We start from the raw sequence: 12591 nt of genomic DNA on the forward strand, positions 1-12591 counted from the left end.
GAGAGGCAGCAATCAGCGAGCCATTACAAAAAATGCCAAAAAAGCCCATAGAGAGCCTGCTATGTAGGCTAAGTAGTGGGCATGATTTGTGTGTATTTTTTACGTATAAATGTCAATTTTTCGTTTCCACAAACGTGACCTGGCTTGGAAATGTGACACATTCCTTGGTACCAGACTCCGTAGTTACCACTGGCTCTACCGTTTCGCTTGCTTTCACACAGTGGTAATTGCAGACGATGGTACCCAGGTTATGTTGCCCTTTGGTCATATCTGCACCGGTGTCCCGGATGTAGCCCCGGCCGGGCCCCAAAGCGATGTCGCATACCACGGGGGTACCACTTAGTGTGCCCACAATTAGCTCACGACTTCTATTTGATACCGGGTTCCGGGTTAATTTTAACTCCCAATTAAAATCAGCCCGGGGCCCAGTTCTGCCTCAAAATACCCCGGTAGACTAAGACATTACTAAGACAATACATACCATTTTGTCCTGGATACATCACGAGGACGACAAGAGGATTGATGTAGTCTTCAATGAAGTCGTTCATCCTCTGCATGAATGACAGCACTGCGTCTTCAGTCAGTTTGACCAGCCAGTGTCTGTCATTGAAATACATAAAGATTTGCATGTCTTCCATTACATTGCGAATGCACAAAAGGAAAGAACCAAAGTTTCATAAAAGATTTGAACCGATACTCGAGCATTATCCCATGCAACTGGCTATGCAAAGGTGTGAGAAGTTGTGCAACTACCTGCAAAACTCAGATGTCTTATACTCTATGGTCGTATCTGTGACTTGTGGATTAAAGTCGGCCACATCTTCCCACGCCTTTGTACCAGTCTGTCGGAAGAGATGCCATCTTTGGTCCTCGTTTGGTTCCGACTGCTTGGAGCCAGCGGGGTACTGCAGATCGACTGTAACCGTGACCGGAGTCTGGAACCTTTCGTCGCTGGATTGCACTACAGTGATCAGTGGACCGCACACGCCGTCTTGTAGAATGTCCCTTTGTCGCTGATTGCGAACAACAGGATGCTCGACCTGTCACAAAAAGTAAGTAAAATATAAGACATGTTGCTGCATTCTCTTCGATATGATAATGTGAGGACTGTTGCGGAGTATCATTCCTTCATTCCTTCCTTCATTCACTCCTTCCTTCCTTCATTCACTCCTTCCTTCCTTCCTTCCTTCCTTCATGCATGCATGCATTCATTCAATACAAGAATCACGGAAGTGAGAAAGTAGCATGATAGAGTTCAATGTATTTCTTATAGATATATCAGTATCCCAAATTTAAATGGACCATTTTTCAAGCTCACCTCAACTGAAATAGTCCGTATTTCCTCTACCGACAGCTCGGGGAAGTGCACCTTTACTCCGTTCACCTGGAACGTTGCAGTGCGGTCGGGATGTACCACTCCTCTGGCGGGGGCCGACCTCTCCTCGTTGTTGTAGTTCCATGGTCCCTATAATAACAAACAACTTCTACTTAACAACCTTTAGGCACAGGCAAAATGTGATCTAAATACATGACTACAAAATGATAAAAATAGAATTGTTTAAAAAAGGTCCACAGTGCGAAAGAAGATTTTACTTACGCTGGTTTCTTCGTGTTTCTGGGGCGTCGCTTCGGATGTCTCGAGGAAGAAGTCATACTTGTCTTCGTCGATTGCGCCAGCACCAAACGCTTCTAACTCCTTAACCAAGTTCCATATCGTAGCTTTAGTCTTTTGTTTGGCTTTCCACGCCAGCAACATTTTCAGTTTCGACACGTTGGCTTTTCCAATATTGTCATCTTTTATTGTCTCCACTTCGGCCCTTTTGAGACCTAGGTCGATAGCTAGGTTTTCCCACTCATTCCCCAAGTTCATGGCAAGCTTATTAAGCTGCTGCTCTGTGACGACCATGTTGGCTATTTCTGGTGGTAGCCGCTCGCTTACTGAACGGTGTTCTGGGTTGACGTTGTTCTCTTGATCTGGATAGACTTTTGGTTGAGTCTGGTCTCGTTCTTCGGGGCCAGGCACTTCTGTATATGATGGAATGATAAATAAGATTATTATTTTAGACAAAGGCGACCAGAAGAACTACCAGCACACTATACACACACACACACACACACACACACACACACACACACACACACACACACACACACACACGTGCACACACGCACACACACGCTCGTGCACACACACACATGCGTGAGCACACATCCACACATCCATAAGTACACACACACACACACACACACGTGCACACACACACACGCGCGCGCGCGCACGATAACACACACACATGCGTGAGCACACATCCATACGTACACACACACACACACATACACACATGCACATGTACACATACACGGTTTACACATACACATACACATGCATATGCACAACACAAATAAACGTGCACAAGAACACACTCACAAAATACACACACAGACGCATAAACCGCGGCAAACTTATTGATGCACGTACACACTGACACTAGCACACCACGAGACACACACGCACACACAAAATAAAAAAAAAATTATAGAAATGCACTTTCTTAAAGTATTGTAACTAGTGTAACTGCATACATGTCAAAACAAAGATAGCGATTAACTCCCAACCAACTATATGTGACACGTTGTTCTCTCGCACAAGAGACAATCGACTCACCAAACGGTTGCTCGTTGTCTTCGTGGTAAGGTTCACGTGGATCGTTCTCCGGAAGAACTTCTACATCTCCAATCTCCACGGGTCCTGGTCCACCAAGCACGTCCTCTCCTACAAATATAAGACAAATATACAGCTCTATCGCTAATGTAGAATGGAATCAAACTTACATACAGTACACAATATTGATAGTTTTGTGCACACTGAAATGTTCCACACCAGCATTTTCGCGAAAATGCAGATATGTTTCCCCGCAGCCTTTTGTCACGCTACTCGCACACAACACTATACGGTTATGACAACCGTATAAACCGTATTGCAAAAAAAAAAAAGAACATGCATCTACTTTTTTGGGGGTCCAGGTCATTAACATAGTTATACTGTACCATTCATGAGAATCACCCTATAGTATTGTGTGCAAGAAAAATAAAAGAGAAAAATAGAAACACCAGCAGAAACGATACCAGGAAAACATAGATATAGTATAGAGGAATGTAAAAAGCAGAGGGCAAACGACGACTGTCACAGTATATTTGGACCAAATGCAGCCTCCACAGCAAAAAAAATAAGCAACAAAACAAACAAAAAACGAAGAAAAAAATGGTAATACAAGTTGTTATGTATGAAGCCGTCTAACCGAAATTCGAGTATATTTTCTTTCATAACACCCACCATTCCTGGCTTCTTCCTCGTCAGACATTCTTGATAGGGAGTCTCCATCAGCCAGCGGCTCAGTTTCTATATTACTGTTCAATTCATCCTGCTTTCTGCCCTGACGACATTTGTCTAAACAACGGCGGAGCTTCTTCCGACACAGTACAACAGCAGCAATAAGTACTACCAGCGCTAGCACACCGCCTACAGTCCCACCTACTATTCTGTGGTACTTAGTTTCACATCCGTGCGGTATAAACTTGATCTCTTCTATGGACTTTCCACGAACTTTAGCTGGATTCTCACACGTTACGTCCCAGCTAAGTGTTGGATACTTCTGTACCTGTTCCTGTAACCACTGCATGTTACAAGTGCACTGAAAAATATTCCCAGTGCAGTCACATAGTTCTTTCCCCTGGTCACAGTCGCAGTTAAAAGGGTTACCGGTCAGTTTGAAGAGGTTCATTTGTGACAGGTTTCCGAATGTTGTCCATGGGATAACTTCAATGTTATTATAGGAGAGGTCGATAATGTAAAGATTTTTGAACGATTCAAACGATCCATAGACCGTCTTTATCTTATTCGATGAAAAGTCAACGCGTTCCAATGATTCCAGGCCATATAAAATACGCAAGTCAAGAATACTGATTTTGTTGTTGTAAAGACTAAGTGTTACTGTGTTCTTGGGAATATTTTCAGGAATTTCAGTAAAACCTTTGTCGTTACAAATGACAACCATAAAAGGTTCCTCAGTACAGGTGCAGTTCACTGGGCACGTTCGAATCGGCGCGATCAAATAGGCTGCCATTGTTACGCCAACAAAGAATGTTGACAAACGATCACCTGTGTGTAGGAACGCCATCTTGGAACCTATAAACGCAGGATGTGAAAGAGGAAGTTGACTGAAAAGTTGTTTAGAACATTATACATTGTGCATAACCAAGTTTTATTCACTGATATATCTTTTGACCTATATTACGATTGTCATTTCTCCAATTAGTAGATCTGTACGTTTCACCGATTCTGACAGAATAGCTTAGTGGATTGGTGGTACAACTTACAAAATTAACATTGACATATGCAAATGATAAGCTACACAATAAAAAGCTTCCAAGCACTACCATTCAAATAATCAACTTTTTACTTCTACAGCTACCTTTAAAAGGTTACACTAAAGCTGACCCCTTTCTTCGTTCTATCAAAACTTTACCGAAAGGTTATTTGGGACCTTTAACACTTAAAATAGATTGTATACACACTTCACATATAAACGTATCACATTGTTATCTGTTGTGTCAAACGTATGCTGGATTTGCTATGCAACCGTACTAATACGACCCGGAAATTGATCATTGAGCAATAGGTTCCCAAGACTCACCTGTAGATTCTTAACTTTGCTCTGTCTGAATTGATTACGTCTTAAGATGTCAAGCAACTTATAGTTTCTGCACTTGCTTACATCAGAATCTTCACTTCTGCATTTGGCGTTCACTTGGTCCGAGTCAACTGCGCATGTCGTCACAGAAAGATCACATGACAGTCAACTACTAATGACCTCCCAGCTCGGTTAGGTTAAGGTGTTGATGTCGTCTTTGATACAAACATTGAAAGCATTTCTGTCCCTGACAAAGGCTCCTTTGTTACGTGACTGACACTGTGTAGAGGCACCTTTCAATGTTTATCGTCATGATTGAGTTACAAGTTACACAAAGCATGGTCAACAGTATACAGTTGCTGGTCTTTTCATAACGTGTGTAGGGTTTCAGGATGTTTTGTCCTTGAATCAAAGTACCACAGAATGGAAGGGAATTTATGTATATATGTATATATATATATATATATATATAGAGAGAGAGAGAGAGAGAGAGAGAGAGAGAGAGAGAGAGAGAGAAGAGAGGAGAGAAAAAACTGCAATGTTATCAGTCTATCATTGCTCTCTGCTGTAAGATACAACTTATCGTCATTTAATTAGCTAAGTCGAAAAGTCACAAACTCCAATGTTTGACCATAGACTATCAATTTCTCCTCAGTACTATTTTACCTCTACGCGTTATGTGATACTCAGATCCATTTAGTAGTGTTAGCTCATTCAGTATGGTTAGAAAGTTTCTTCTTATCAGTTTCTTAAAATTTGACTTGTCAGAATGACGGTGGACGACGGTTGGTGGGTCGTCTTTAACTTTATCTGAAGAAGACTTTTCTTCCTGCAAATTCATGTCTACACTTTTGTGGTGATGACCTCTGGTGTTGGACAGTTTCATGACTCCGAAAAACGTTGCGTCATGGTCCAGTTTGATGACACAGCCATCGCAAGGCATGTGCAGGTACACGCTGTTGTTGGGGGAGAGGTGAATGACCCCTGCGGTGAAACATGTCTTCCAGGGCGTGGTCTCCTCCATATACTTCCAGCAAGTCAAGAAGCGGTATGGGTTGTCCTTATCATCTTTTACCACCATTACAGAATGGCTGGTTGATTTCGAGTGTCTATTGTTGTACCAATAGTAAACCTGTATGGATAAGTAAGGGGCTTTTTTTAAAGATTGGATATTGAATATGAATATTTCTTTTGACTGAAATCAACACAATATACATTGTACACCCATTATTTTACGTTCTTTGGTATGCGTCCTTATGATTATTGTAACAAAATGACAAAGTATTCTGAAAATAATGTGCGTTGGCTTGCAAAATGCCAGCTTTTTAGTTATATTTTTTATCTAATATCTTACAGGCCTTTTCTCTTTCCTCTCGATACTGTTACCGTTCGATATTGCAATCGTTACCAAACGTGTATGTACTAGAACAAAAACATGCCAGAAGGACATTCTGAATTTGCTGATAGATACATCTTACCTGGCTGTAGACATAATAGTCACCCTCTTCCAATACAGTCAATATGCCACTGTGGAAGAGGAACTTGTTGGATGGTTCAAATTGTTTCCAGTGCTTTGTGAGGACAGTATCATGTACTGGTGTGATAAAAAAAATATTAGTAATTCTGATTTGATGCTAGCCTTAATTCAGTTAGCACTAAAAACATATGAGATATTTTCAATTGAAACAGATTTTTAACACTGCTGTTTTTTCTCTATATTTGGTAAAATGAAATGCAAGAAGAACTGTACATTGAAGTACTTACGTTTCACTGTGTGAGTGTCACCTTTGGAATCTGTATGAGAAAGAGATGTCCATCATAGTTTAGTAAAGTTATCCTATTCATTTGAATCCTTAACCAAGTTTGATCCAAATGTATAACATCTTACTTGACGCGGGAATACACTTTATGTACCAAACCAAAGTTTTCTTCTTTTCTTGTAACGAGTCTAATACTGCCTCACCTGAGGCAGCTTCAATGTGCGCCCAGTCACGTGAAGCTCGTTCCATCGACGACAACTTTTCTTCTGCAAGTAAAAATGGGATGGATTCGCGTTCAGTTTTTAGTAACTGTATATTACTATGTGATACAACAAGAAGAAAATGTAAGCCTGAAAGAAGTTCATTCACATCATCATCATCATCATTGCGGGCTGCTTGCCCGGACCAAGTCCACCCTCTCCTTCCAGACATCTCTGTCCCCCATATGCATAGCGTTCTTTAAATTCTAGACCCGCAACCCCTTATCACGAGCAAGTTGGTCTATGTAGGTTAGTCTAGGTCGCCCAGCATGTGCATAACCGTGTGCTGGCTTCCACAGTATGAGTTCACTAGCAAGCTCTGCTTTGCTCCTAAAATAATGGCCGGCAAATCTGGTTCTACGCTCCCTGATGATGTTTGATATGGCGTACATGCCATATATCTACTCACTTATTTGACAGTGAACGCCGACCCATCCACGTGCACACTGACAGATGTAATGATCCACAACGTTAATACAGGTCCCGTTATTCTGGCAAGGGTTGGAGTTACATTCGTCAACTGTGTGAAAAGAAAGAAATTTTGAAATTCAATGCAGTGAGCTTGTCATGATTTTTTGCAGCTCGAGGTTACGGATACGGACACTAATAGTTGCAGATGTATAAGATCAGACAATGTATCTCAGGAAACATATCAAGAAGTTTAACGTTTTGACAACCCCCTAAAATAATTGTATTTCGAATATCATGAAGTAACATGAATAACACCAATTTACCATCACACACCACCCCTACAACATCCCCATTGTCACAGTTGTCTAACGATGAGTGTTGACACTCCAGGATGTTGGACTCGTTGCCGGTGCACCGTATGTCACCAAGCAAAATCGTTCCTGAGCCGGGGCTGAAGTCGACGGAGATTTGGACGGCTCTTTTGTATCCGAGTTGTCTGCAGAGAACGTCTGAGGCATGAATGTCCCAACCTGTCTTGCAGATGCTGTAGAGGCCTCTTATACTGCTCAAGAAACCGCCCCAGAAATTGTCTTCTAATACTCGTGTACGGAGCTCCACTCTGCCTTCGTTCGGTTTCTGACCACCAGAGAGTAGAAACTCAAAACGGGCTGCACATGAATAAAATGATGGTTCTTACGTACTTGTCTCGTCAATATATGACAAAGTGTAGCAGAAAATATAGAACATGCTTTAAATGTGTAACCCAAACATACAGAATGCAGCATGAGTTGTATAATAAATTTGGTCTTATCATACATAACACGTACCATAACATAAAAGTCTGACTGAATGGCCCTCCTCACAGCTCGCATTCGCTGTCACTATCCTGCACTCTCCTAAGTTCTTTTCGTAACCCTGGCAGGACACAACAGGAGACCGCGATGTTTCGGTGACGCCTTCGACAGTACTATAGCTGTAAACATAAATTACAAATGTGAAGGAAGAATATCTAATTAGCTAAGGACATCAGATAATGTGCGTCTATCAGGCTTGATAGTGTTGGTGTGCAGTTTGGTTAGGCTCAGGAAAGTGGTTATTGTGTTTCCCATGTTTACGGTCCTGAAAGAAATAGGGTCGGTAGGTAGGAATTCTCTCTTTTTTTCTTTCTTAATTTCTATATCCTGACCGAAGTTATCCGTCAAATACAGTTTACCATGGTAAAACCGTAATGTTTCAGGCACTGTCATTTTCAACATCACATTGTAGTATGGAGATATACGTGCAAGTACAATTGTTGTTAGATACATTGAAGAAGAAATGTTACGAGGGGCGGTCAATAAGTAATGTTTCTGACCCACTTCCAGTCGTCTGATCTAAATTAAATTTTGTATGTGTAATGATTCATATCTTTATAGGTTATGTTGCAAAAAAAAGCTCTGAACTAATTATGGTTTCTGAATTACTGGTGTTTGAACTGAGTCAGGTGCGAAATGGACCATGTGTGAAATGGAACCAGTTGAGTGTCGCGCAGTGATCCGGTTTTTGTATTTGAAAGGACGCACACCAAAGGAGACTTTTGATGAAATGAAAGAAACTTATGGTGATGATGCCCCATAATATGACCTTGTAAAACGCTGGCATCCTGAATTCAAACATGGCCGGAAGTCTGTGGAAACAGCTCCCAGACCTGGTCGTCCCTCTTCTACTATTGATGAGGCATCTGTTGGAGGACCAACCTGGGGTGTCCTACAAAACGGTGCCCAGAGCTGCATCAAACGATGGGAGAAATGCAAAACTCTGGGTGGTTCCTATGAAGAGAAAGACTAATAACTGTGCCAAGTTTTATTAATCTCCTGCTATGGAAAATGGGTCAGGGGCATTACTTATTGACCGCCCCTCGTAACTATGCATTCTTACATAAACTGTTGAAATGCTTAATCTGTTAGAATAAAACATACGAGTCCAACACTCATGAAGTCTGTTTTCAACACAATCGATACAAAAGCAAAATAAAAAAAATGTCCAATAGTTACATCTATTAAAGGCAAACTATCAATTGTTCTTTCCAGAAATATCATTCATCACGGTCAAACATAGTAACTGTCTCACAATTTCCTTACATGGGGAGAAGGTTTCAATACTTTTCATCAGAAAGGGGAAGGATTAAAATACATGTAGACGCAATTACGACGTACACATAGGGGATGATGTGTCCACCTAGATGTTTACACGCCACGTCAGCTTCTTCTGCCCAGAAGGTCCCGTAGCAAATAGGAGACCAGCGTCCGCCTACTTTGATCATCACGTCCCCCGCTACAGTAACACTTATATAACGGCTTCCTTGTTCGACAGCCATGCGGTCTCGCCTTATGTAGCGTTCCTGGTGGATGAGTTTTGCTGGAGCACAAGATAAAGATTGCGCAGTGAAACCTTTTCGTCAAATTCTACACCTCTTAAACCAAAGGCAACAATTACTAATCACACTTGAGCTTTATGGTTCTCATAAAAAAGCAAAATGGAACATAAACAAAATGTGTTATTCCATACCGTCCTCTACGGTACGCAGTGCTTTCGTTTCTGATCTTCTCTTTCTGTTTTGATGTCCGAATTCCCTTGGAAAGGGCAGCGAAGCTGAAGCGCTGTATAGACGCTGAAAGAAAATTATAACATATTCAACACATTTTAGAAAGCTCTCCAACTAGATCTCATTTGCATATCAATTCACAGCTAGGATATAAAAACGTGCTCTCCAATGAGATATCTTCAGTGTCATTAAGAAAAGACAACGGATGTTGTCTGAAACGTCTGACCGTTTCCTTTCTAGTGGCATCTTCTTCTGAAGTTTTTGACAATATCGCCCATGCAATTCCAAAACCAGCTGCTAGGGGGATCAACCTTATGTCAAATTCAAGCACAGGAGCTATCTAGGTTGCTCAGAACACGAGATATAAACAACAGAAGTTCCAGTGCAGTACTAAGAGAAGTCGCTTTGGTGCCCAAAATCTCATCATTTCCAGTTTTTGTCAAGCCAACACATTATAAGAATGAAAACAATCCGTCCAGCCATTCAAAAAGTTACATTGTTTTACACAAAACGACACGTGCACATACAGACACGCTGCTGAAGATATTACCACCATGGAGGTAATAAAGGTAAAAAAAAAAAAACATTACGTACACTTTCTTCCATTTTGCTGCCTGCAACTGTAGCCGGATGCACCTTCGCTCCGTGAGACATCTCTAATTCTTTATGGTACCCAAACCTCCCTCCTGTCAAATTTTCCCCGCTGGTAGATACACATTGCTTGACGAGTTGTCCCTCCACGTACGCTAACCTTCTTGCCAAGTGTATGCACACAATGCTATTGACAGTCAGCAGACACAATGACAAAACGGCGACCCAACAGCACTTATGCCTGGGGACTTCTGCGTCTATCTCGACAGAAGAGTGCGAGACGATTCTTTCTTCTTTCTCCGACATGGCTAGGAGTTCCGACACCTCGGCCTAAACAGTGTACATGTACACTCAGGTGCTCTTTCCTGTCAGACGTGTACTTGTGGCGAACGAACGTTTTGGTAGACAGACCTAGGTTCTCACTATAAACACTATACCCACCGTGTGACATTTACCTTTTGCACGGGGTACCTGCTAATTCTGGGGCTCTTTTAGAGTTTACTGCAGCTAAAGGATTCTTGTAAGAAAAAAGAAAGTGGACTATGACTACAAACTATAACTTATACAGTTCTTCACACAGAAATTACTTGCAAAATCGTTTTGACCGTAAAGCTAGAGAATCACAAGCATGATGCCTTGTAGAAAATGAACGAACGGATGCTTGGTTTTCCCTGCAATAGCCTCACATGTTTTGGTTCTCACAAAGCAACTTCATGTCATTCCCGCCTCACTAAACATCAGGGCATGGGGGTCACCTGCCGTTATTGATTGTCTTTCTGCTTGTTAGTGTGAGTGACATTTGACCTTGAAAAGAACGCACGGGTAACCTATACAAATACAGTAGTAAGAAAATATAGCGTACCGCATTCAGAGAACACTGAACACTAAATGATTTATTGCGCAAGAATTGCATCAATGTATAGAAATAAGTAAAGATAACAAAAGCGACTGTCGAGTATTACACAAACACACTGCATTACAGCAAAAGTCTAGTTAGGCCACAGCAAGTAAATTTTATGGATGACATCAGCGCACGCATTAATTTTTGCCTGATTTCAGAAAAAGAAAAGAATACTATTCCTCTTCGGGGATAGTCAGATAGACCAAAATAGGCAAACGTTGCGTTTTGGCCTAATAATGATACTTGTAGAAGTGACACTAGGGAGGTAACCATGACTATAGTTGCAGAAGCGAAACTTGTTGGATTGTTGTAAAAGTGCCACCAATATGGAAGCCATGAATGTAGTTGCCAGCTTGGCAAGTGATACCAGTGTACCACACTAGTATCACTTTTACTACACTAGTTTACTTCTTTAATACAGTAATGAATACCTTGTTAGTTTTGATGCCGCGTTTTGTCACTTCAAATTTTGTTACGACGTTCATGGTGTCTATTTTGAAAATTCAGCCATCTTGTTTTTTTTACCCATCTTGTTTTTTTTATCGCACTATCCTTTATTTTTGCACTCTGCATAGGATGTCATCCATAAAATTTACTTGCTGTGGCCTTATACTACAATACTAGTGGAATTGCCTTTCATTCCTACATTCAAGAATAACGTAGCCTATGTGGTGGACTGGTATCACCTACCAACTTTGTTGGCAACTAACGTTATACTCATAGCTAGTATATCGGTGCCAATTTCAAAACTATCCATACAACTATTTTCATTTCTACAACTACTAGTACATGTACTAGTAGAGTCATGGCTACCTCGCTCATTTGTCGCTTCTACAAATACAATCATTGGCCTATAAAACAACATATTTGTCCATTTTAGTAATTTCTCGTCATGTTGACCATCTCCATAGCCATAGGGAATTTTTTTTGTGAAATCAGCGCGCTGATGTCATCCATAAGATTTATTTGCTGTGGCCTTACGGTGTAGTAAGATTTCATTCTTACAAAGGCCCCAGATATCGTGCTGAGCAGTGCGACCACCCGAAACTTCAGCGTTTTCTCAGAAAGGCCTACTATTGTAGTTTCGTACCCAGAACCTTAGGTTTCGGACCTACAATGTACCTCGCCCTATAGGCCTACGACATACCGCGAAACGGGGGTGGGGGTTGGGGTCACAGTTGAGGTAAGCTGTTAACACGCGAGATTTTAATATGGTGGTAACCTAGAACTATGTCATCTGACAATGGTCTCTCTGTAGTTGTTTTATTTACAAAAATCAAAATTTACATCGTTACATTTACACTGTCTGTGATTCATAAGCAAGCTGTGATGAATATTTATAAGTGAAACGTTCACATGCCATTGTTTGACTCATCATAGCCTAAGTGTAAGG

At 41.2% G+C, this 12591-nt stretch overlaps 2 protein-coding genes across 2 annotated transcripts in view; both read right to left on the reverse strand.

Moving 5' to 3' along the window:
- LOC118405955 overlaps positions 1-5772 on the reverse strand; it is an 8171-nt gene extending 2399 nt beyond the window's left edge. The window contains exons 1-7 of the mRNA XM_035805808.1: positions 5556-5772; positions 3335-3817; positions 2666-2773; positions 1598-2025; positions 1319-1465; positions 754-1040; positions 482-600 (exon numbers count right to left, since the gene is read on the reverse strand). Coding sequence (XP_035661701.1) covers positions 482-600; positions 754-1040; positions 1319-1465; positions 1598-2025; positions 2666-2773; positions 3335-3817; positions 5556-5772 — 1789 coding nt within the window. The remainder of the gene's footprint in view (positions 1-481; positions 601-753; positions 1041-1318; positions 1466-1597; positions 2026-2665; positions 2774-3334; positions 3818-5555) is intronic.
- Positions 5773-5909: 137 nt separating this feature from the next.
- Positions 5910-10747, reverse strand: LOC118405899. Its single transcript, XM_035805728.1, has 9 exons — positions 10301-10747; positions 9670-9772; positions 9318-9519; positions 7950-8095; positions 7446-7790; positions 7121-7231; positions 6655-6717; positions 6456-6485; positions 5910-6285 (listed from the first exon to the last, which is right to left on the reverse strand). The coding sequence occupies exons 1-9, from the start codon at positions 10601-10603 to the stop codon at positions 6074-6076; spliced, it is 1515 nt and encodes a 504-aa protein (XP_035661621.1). The 5' UTR covers positions 10604-10747; the 3' UTR covers positions 5910-6073.
- Between the last annotated feature and the right edge of the window lie 1844 nt (positions 10748-12591).

The sequence above is a fragment of the Branchiostoma floridae genome, chromosome 18 (genome assembly GCF_000003815.2).
Source record: "Branchiostoma floridae strain S238N-H82 chromosome 18, Bfl_VNyyK, whole genome shotgun sequence".
Taxonomy (NCBI): Eukaryota; Metazoa; Chordata; class Leptocardii; order Amphioxiformes; family Branchiostomatidae; genus Branchiostoma; species Branchiostoma floridae.

What these genes read in the sequence shown, in the direction of transcription:
- LOC118405899 (XM_035805728.1), bottom strand. Translation starts at nt 10,603, where the DNA reads ATGTCGGAGAAAGAAGAAAGAATCGTCTCGCACTCTTCTGTCGAGATA. An exon ending in GCAGCAAAATGGAAGAAAGT is followed by an intron (nt 9,773 to 10,300) that starts GTACGTAATGTT and finishes ATTTTCTTTCAG; the next exon opens with CGTCTATACAGCGCTTCAGC. An exon ending in AGTCAGACTTTTATGTTATG is followed by an intron (nt 7,791 to 7,949) that starts GTACGTGTTATG and finishes ATTCATGTGCAG; the next exon opens with CCCGTTTTGAGTTTCTACTC.